The following is an 8653-nucleotide window of genomic DNA, read 5'->3' as shown; positions in this document are numbered from 1 at the left end:
ATATGCAGTACTGTATAATAATAAAGCATAATTTGGAATAGAATATGATCATGAGTGATGGAAAAATTATTTTAAAAAGTTTGCAACATTAAAAAAACAAGTATCTTTGTTCAAGGATGAATCATTCTTATCCTGATAAATCTGTCATTTGGAGGACACAGAAGTCATGGTCTGAAGAAGAAAGCTTGCAAAGGTTAAACATTTGGTTGCAGCTGCCTTTATGGCCCACTTTCCAGTGTATTTCTATAACTCTTATCTCAAAATAACAGACTGATCTCATGAAATGGCGCATGTATGACACACCAATTCGTATTTCCCTTTTTGGCGTGCTATCAACACGCAAAATCGCTTTTCTGCATGTTTATGAACACCATTGACTTAATGTTAAATTACTGCATATGTAAAGATATGACCTATCCCAACCCCGTCACTGGGGTTAATACAATTTATGAGTCTTCCCTTACCATCCTAGGAAAAAAAATATCGCTCCCCAGATGTAGATCTACATTTTGCTTCGTTTCGCTCGGACATTTAACGGCATGTATATACACGTGGAATTGAAAGTTGAAAGTGGATTGGACTGAGCACACACCAATCAGCATTGCGGGGCATATACACTCATGATGAGGGGGGAGATTGAGCAAGAGGAAGATTTGCAGGAAGACTGTAGATAGAGACGGTAGATGGCTGAGAGACATTACAAAAGAGAAAAGGTCATTACTAAAGAGAAAAGAAACACCCCCCCCCCCCTTTTTTTTTCAGGAATGTCACTGGAAAATAAAAAGGTTTATGATCAGGCAAGAGCTTTAGAACCTGCATAAATATTTAGAGAAGCTTTCTAGCACTGGAGAGACCTAAGCGGAAGGCCTGCAAAATAGGTAAGATTGGTTGACTGTGTGTCATATAAGGTGCTTTCTCACAAGTGCACCTTCTCCATCTCCTGTTCTTATTGTGCAGCAGTAGGACACCCACTACCATCTCTATGAAGAGACCTATTGCAGGGTTTCATCCTGCTCTACCAATGGGAACTTCTTTGTGATGGTGTAATTGCCCGTCTGCAAGGCATATTATCTGAAATAAGGAAAAAGAAGCTGTGAACAACAAGCCTATTTCCTCCTCTGCATGTCTTCCACGTCTCTGAAAAATTGCTTCGAGGCAGTGGGGTGAAAGCGAATGTTTTCTATCAAAGCAGACGCAGAGATCTCAAGGCCAAGGGATGCAGAAGTTCACTTGTCCTCACTTGGTTGGTCTGTTATATCCAGTGTCATGTTGGGTGAGAGAAAGACCTTGATGACGACATCATAAGTTATTGATGCAAGATGGGATTCCCTCAGGAACTATATCATTCTGGGATATTAAACCTAATCAATTGTTCCTCGTTCTGAGCACAGCTTGAGCAGGTTAGGTAGGGCTGTCATGATTCGGCTTGTGAATCAATGAAGTGAGGCGTTAGACCTTTGATGAAAACAGGAAATACTCTCTATAAGCAACATGTTCCAATTGTGATTTTATCATGTCATACTATAGCAGTTTAGGACATGATATTCTTTAAGGTAGGCTACTTATGGAACTGTCTGATATGAACTATCCAGCTGATGGTTTAACCCTCCTGTTACCCTCAAATCTGATAACACTTTTTACCCTCTGGGGTCAATTTGACCCCAGTAATTTAAATCTCCACAATATGTTTATTTTTTTGTACAAAGGTTTGTCTCAGTTAATTTATGTCTTTGTTGACTACTTAAGTAACATTTTAAGTTGAAATCCACCCACCACCCCCTCCCCACCCCACCTAACCCCACCTAACTCCACCTAACCCCTTACACATCCAGAATACCCATTGCCCGACTATGGACAAATTTACAAATCAACATAAAATCTTACTTATTTGACCTAAAATTGGAAAAGTACAAATACATCTGGTGTTTTATTTGTTTTATAATATTTCTAAGTATAGATTTTTGTCATCTATAACATTTGGAAAGAAAAACTATTTATTTTATCAAGGATAGTAACACGAGTTATGTTTGGGGTCAATCTCACAAAAATTATGTTTTCTCCTCCCCCATGGCACGGGAAACATCAAAGTTCTCACAAAAAATCATGTTTTCCCCTCCCAAATACACAGGAAAGAATTATTAGTTATCTTGAGAATTATGTCACATGTCATGTGAACTACTAGTAGTTCTCGCAATATTACAGATATGGTTATGTTTGGTTAGAGCCCTAAAACAGAGGGACGTTTTTTGAAAATGATATTCAATATGTAAAATTACAATGAACATTATAAATTCAAATTATAACATGTTATAATGATCTCAATATAACAACCAAAACAAATGTGTGTGAAATTTTAATATTTCTTCTGTTTTATTATACAACTAAAAGAGCCTGGGGTCAAATTGACCCCAAGGAACACCGATGCTACAAAATTTGTACAGGACTTTGAAAAAATATTAGCAGGTTAATTTTATGTTTACAGAGTTGTCCCCATTAAATTAGGAAAAGTCATTAAATTTGAAGCAAAAAAATAAAAATAAAGTTATGTTTTTACAGATGTTAAACATTGAATGGGGTCAAATTGACCCCAAGGATAATAGGAGGGTTAAGAAAATATTTTTTTTTTAAATAACTTCGCTGTTAGTGTATCGTGGACCTTAAATCATTTTCAGTCTCTTGTATGTTAAAGGGATAGTTCACTTAATATGAAATTAATTTCAAGAGGGCATCCAAGATGTAGGTGTCTTTGTTTCCGCAGTAGTTTTAATTTTGATATTTTTAGGTCAAACCATATCAAAATATGTTTTGCATACTTTAAAGAAGCAATATGTAGAATTTAGAGAGGCTTATTATTAGTGACACCGGTGGCCATTGAATGAACTGCAGCCAGCAATTTAAAGGGATAGTTCACTTTGAAATAATTTTTTTGATATGTTTTAGCTTACCTCAAGGGCATCCAAGATTTAGAAGTCTTTGTTTGCGCAGTGGTTTTAATTTTGATATTTTTAGGTCAAACCGTTCTTGTCTGTCAGTCATATAATGAAGGTCTATGGTCACCACCTCAAAGAGCATGCACAGAGAAGTGCAAATTGAACATGATTTAATGACTCATAAATGTAAGTACACATTGATGGCCTAAGACACGAAAGGAGCGGTTTGTGTGAGAAAATGAACAGTGTTTATATCCTTTTACCTCTTGTAACTGTAGCCACATCTATCATGCGGTTGCGAAAAAAAATTAAATGTTGTCTGTTGATATATATATATATATATATATATATATATATATATATATGTGTGTGTGTGTGTGTGTGTCTTCCATTACATTTTTCTGTATATCTCTATATCATGTTTAATTTGGACTTCTCTGTGCATGCTCTTTGAGGGGTTGACCATAGACCTGCATTATATGACTGACAGACAAGAACGGTTTGACCTAAAAATATCAAAATTGAAAATACTGTAGAGACAAAGACACCTACATCTTGGATGCCCTTGAGGTAAGCTAAAACATATCAAAAAATAATTTCAAAGTAAACTATCCCTTTAAATTGCCGGCTGCAATTCACTCAATGGCCACCAGTGTCACTAATAACAAGCCTTTCTAAATTCTACATATTGCTTCTTTAAAGTACGCAAAATATATTTAAAAAAAAAATATCTTTATGTTGCCACTGTATTCTTTAGTCAATCAGTCATTTACAACTGTGCATGATAAAATACAATTAAATATTTGCTGTGATGCAAACTGAAAATAAAATGACTGAACAAGAGATTTGTGGCTTTTTAGACTTTTTATAAGACTTTTTAAACCAACTGTCTATAACAAGAGACCATCAATATCATATACAGGAAAATAAATTTCTGGTAAGTGATGTCCTGCACTACTCTCACCACTTTACCAACATCCCTACGAGGATTCAGAGTTGGGGATGTTGTTTTTACTTACAGTATGCTTCTCAAATAATTATATTTCTGGAACAGCGTGTGAGCAGTGCAAAAGGACACTAAAATGTCATAAATTGGAGCACTTACATCAACCAGACTTGTGAATATTTCCATCACTGTGGACTTTCCCTGATTTTTAACATACGCACAAATACACAGTTCACAGTACATTAGTGTAGAGAGGACTGCATTATGATTGGCTGAGAGGAGAGATGACACTCTGCTTCCTGCTCTATATAAGCTCTCTTTCCCTCTCTACAGACACACTGCTGATCATTTTTTTTCTTAGAGACACTGTGCAATGGATGTTTATTTTCTCTCTGGCTTTACAATGTACAGAGGAATAACAGGGCTGTCAAACACTTGCCTGGAAAGGTATGATGCTGCTCATATTGGCATTTTTAAAGGTTTAATGTGTGTTTTTTTTATTATTTATTTATTTTGTCTTAATAATCTATGCATACTAAATCATCTGAATGCTTAACAAACCTCTGCTCTTTAATGTAATATCAGTGAGGGTTTTTTAATCTTGTTGTAAGAATCGTATATATTACAAAAGTGTACATTTGCTGTGTATTAAATAAATGTATTTTTTAACATCAGGGCCAAACGATTAAAGACATGCGTAGGTGGATTTCTGCAGAGACAAGACTTGGGCAGCCTATGCAGATACAGAAAACCGAGGTATGCACAGTTATTTAATGCACTGTCGCCGCTTTATTTCATAACATGTTCCTTTTTGCATTATAACGAGAGTATAGTCCCCTAATGTTTTTCTTCTTATTGGCTGGCGTCTTTGCAGGTTGACCTTGGAAGAATGTCTGATGTGGAAAGTGTCTTTTGAGAAGCTCCTGTCCAGCAAACGTAAGTTCACATTGTAGTTAAATATGAAACGAGTTCAAATGAAAGAGTTAAAGCAAATTATTATGATTAAATGGCACAATGATAAAGATGAAACAAGTTCAAATGAAAGAGTTAAAGAACATTATTATGATTAAATGGCAAGTAAAATGCAGCCTTGTGAAATATAACACTATAACATAAAAAAAGACTCTTTCCATTAGGCCATGGTGTAAAATTAGAGAATATGGGACTGCTGTGCACAGATGTGTCTGATCTGCGTGGGGGGCTTTAATCTGATAGGACACGTTACACAACTGATCCTTTCTCTCTACCCTATTTTTCTCCCTCTATCAGATGGATTATATGCCTTCCGATCTTTCCTGGTGTCCGAGTTCAGTGAAGAAAACATTGCTTTCTATCTGGCCTGTGAGGACTTCAAAAGCACAAAGTCTGTGGCTAAGATGCCATCAAAAGCAAAGAGGATCTACGAGGAGTTTATCGGAAGTGAAGCTCCTAGAGAGGTAACGACATGAAATGAATCACCATATACTACGATATCATTCCTAAACTAAAATAAATTTGGTGTAGAAACAATTTTCATTCTGAAATTGCAAGTAAATTTCACAATGAATGACAAAGATCGACAAGTAACAGGTCAAGATTGAAATAGTTTTTTTTTTTATAAAACTTACTCCATTAAACTTTACAACTTTCGATTATTATATATTGTGGACAATTGATGTTTAAATTCACTTCTCATTCACTTTCAGGTTAACATCGACTATGAGACTCGAGACATCACTCAGGCCAACTTGAAAAGCCCTACAGCATCCTGCTTCGATATGGCCCAGTACCGCATCTATATTCTTATGGAAAAGGACTGTTACCCACGATTCCTCAGATCCGCTACCTACCGAAATCTAGTCAACCAGCTCAAGTTGAAGAGCGCCAAGGCGAAAACCAAAGAGGCCATTGAGATCAGACCACCACATGAAGAAGAAGAACCAAAATGAAAAACATAGCTGCATTTTGGCTCTACAAGAGATGGAAGCTCGGCAAGAAGTGGAAGGGACCGGTGCGGATCCTAAAAAAAGGCTGTTTGAGGCAGTCGGAGTGCTACGAGATGAAGAGAACCGTGTAATGGATTCAGAGTTCATCACTGCATTGCCAGACCCCCTTTAATATTATCCAAAATAGGGAACAGCAAAGCCACTGGTGTAGAGAGTTGGATCTGCACATATAAGTACTCGGTACAAAAGATATGCCGATGGACTCTACCGATGTATGCATATAGCACACTTTCAGCAAATTATGATTATGGAATGGAGAAAAGTGTTTGATTGTTTAATGCATCCATTTACATTATTTATTTATCTATCCTTTTTATGTAATTACATTAACACTTTATTTGAATAGTCCACTAGACATTCTCTAAGTAATGTCAAATAACTCTCATTAGAGTATTAGTAGATTGTCTGCTCAATATTTGCTATTATTCTACTTTGATACTCCCCCAACTGACTTTCAAGTAACTTTTTATTTATAACTTATTTCATTTAGTAACATATTCTACTAACCCAAACCCTAACACCTCACAGTCTACTAATACTCTTGAGAGTTAGTTGACATGTAGTTGCAAAGTCACTTATATATGGTACAATGTCTAAAGTGGACTATATCAAAATAAAGGTACCATGATACAGTGGTGTATCTTAATTTAAAGAATAAAATAATATAATGAAAACAAAAACATGTTTTTAAAATGATATAAAAAGGTGATATCAGGGTAGCATCATGTAAGTGACAATCTGCCTTGGACTGCTTTGAGGCAGCTTAAGAATGTGAAAAGTTGGTGTGTAACTATTTATTTTAAGTTATTTTAGCTTTATACATGTTTTTGTTGCAGTTACATAAATGTTCGATTCAAATGAATAAAATTTTGACAAAATAAATAATGTGTGTTTATTTTTATTTGTTTTTAACTGAAAAAAATACAGCTAACATGGTGGTTATGGGTATTAGAATCTAAACAGCATGTTTGTTCTGACAAAAAAAAAAAAAAAAAAAGGTTGTTATTTATTCAATGTGTACAGAGTGAACATGTACTGTAAGGTCCCAGTGCACAGATGTATCCCAGATGCTTCACTTTCACTATGAGGAAAAGAGGCTTGTTATGCACATGACTGGCCAGACTGAGCTTGTGTTTCATATTTAACCATGGATGGCCACGAGCAACGAGCAGACTGCAGTGTAGGTTTACACTGTTGCCAAGGCAACTGTTTGGGCCTGGTTGCAAAAGCTGTTCATATGATTCTCTCAGCTCAAGATTAAGCCACATCGTTCCTGCTGACAGTAATGAGAAAGTTCATCACGGTCAGTTAGAAAATCAAATACTGGAGTTCAGAAAGAGGAAATGCATTTGATAACGTCATTGTATGAGCAGCCATAAAGATTTGTTAGCCTTTGTGTTTGCTAAGACGTGTAATGAAATAAAGGAAGGTTGTCTGAGAGCCGGCGTTTGATAAGTATTTGTAAATCTTGTCATTGGTTGCTTTCACACTAGACTATGCATTAAAGTATATTACATTGCCTAGACAGTAATCACATGAATATTATTATTGATCCACAAAAAGCAATCAGAACTTGTCGCCGAAATATGATTCTACAACGAAACAATGACTGAATATTTTAATTTCATCAGCCAAATTGGGGCTAGATGATGGTCCAGTAGATATACACCCTATATTCAACACAACATAAGACCCAAGCTCATCAGATGGATGGTCCTGATGATTAAAGAGGGGCTACATGCACTTGAGTTTTGCCTTTCCGAAGTAATTCGATCTAGAACATCGCAAGGACTAAAATGATATGCAAGACTATATGATCAGCCAACGCGCAGGCTTTTAGGGTTTACATTCCACAAACAAAATAAAAACAATTTAAATGTGGAAAATAAATAAACTGAATTTAAGTTCAATTATTATGTATATTATATTTTATATATGAGGGTTGTTATCATTACCAACACTAAAATCATAACAAAATAATACATTTTAATAAAGAAATATTCACTGAAATTAGCCTATATATTTTATTTCAGCTAGTTGCCAATTCAATGTTTGTCATTTTTGTTTAGTTTCAGTAAAAGTACTAAAATGAACTGAAATGAAGTACTTAAAGTATATATAATATATAATTGTATATACAAAACTAGTAAAAATGACAAAAACACAACAAAACTACTAAACCTATAACTAAAATTAAAATGAAAACAGAAAATATTAAAATAAAATTGAATTAAAAATATTTAAAAAATCCATAAAAGTATATACATTATAATAAAATAACACGTTATATAAACACACATATACAAGTAACCGAATAGCCACTATATATATATATATATATATATATATATATATATATATATATATATACAGTATATACTATATATATATATATATATATATATATATATATATATATATATTGTTATTAGAATATATAAGTGCACTTCATTTATCAGAGGTTTGAGTTTGCTATTTATGTTCTGAAACCCTTGGGCAAGTCAGTAAAAAATAAAACACATTTCTGGCTAAACTTGTTTAGGCTACTTTGTTAATGAGGTCAGAAATGGCGATTTCCTCCTTTGACTTTAACAGTTATAGTCTATTTCATCGCTTTTGTCTTTTGCCACAATACTGAATGTGTGATAGTCGAATACAAATGTAAGAAGCATTGACTCTGAATGACTGTATAGGCCTACGCCTGTCTGTATTGTTTCATCAAATCCATAAACCTACCAACTTGTCCGTCAGAAGTGAGAGTCAGCGTTAACAGGCCCATTCACAGACTGCAG

At 34.7% G+C, this 8653-nt stretch overlaps 1 protein-coding gene across 1 annotated transcript; it reads left to right on the top strand.

Moving 5' to 3' along the window:
• Nucleotides 1-4204: 4204 nt before the first annotated feature.
• Nucleotides 4205-6729, top strand: rgs16 (regulator of G protein signaling 16). Its single transcript, XM_039647716.2, has 5 exons — nt 4205-4323; nt 4552-4632; nt 4751-4812; nt 5146-5312; nt 5562-6729. Exons 1-5 carry the CDS (start codon nt 4250-4252, stop codon nt 5802-5804), a joined length of 627 nt encoding a protein of 208 aa, XP_039503650.2. The 5' UTR covers nt 4205-4249; the 3' UTR covers nt 5805-6729.
• The last annotated feature ends 1924 nt before the right edge of the window (nt 6730-8653 follow it).

The sequence above is a fragment of the Pimephales promelas genome, chromosome 8 (genome assembly GCF_988280905.1).
Source record: "Pimephales promelas chromosome 8, fPimPro1.hap1.1, whole genome shotgun sequence".
NCBI lineage: Eukaryota > Metazoa > Chordata > Actinopteri > Cypriniformes > Leuciscidae > Pimephales > Pimephales promelas.
The sequence above is the reverse complement of the archived record's forward strand: the minus strand, read 5'-3'. Positions and strand labels throughout refer to the sequence as shown.

Excerpts from the sequence above, each read along its gene's own strand:
- rgs16 (XM_039647716.2), top strand. The coding sequence starts at position 4,250 with ATGGATGTTTATTTTCTCTCTGGCTTTACAATGTACAGAGGAATAACA. Across the intron at positions 4,633-4,750 it reads TGCAGATACAGAAAACCGAG|GTTGACCTTGGAAGAATGTC; the intron begins GTATGCACAGTT and ends GCGTCTTTGCAG. Across the intron at positions 4,813-5,145 it reads GAAGCTCCTGTCCAGCAAAC|ATGGATTATATGCCTTCCGA; the intron begins GTAAGTTCACAT and ends TCCCTCTATCAG.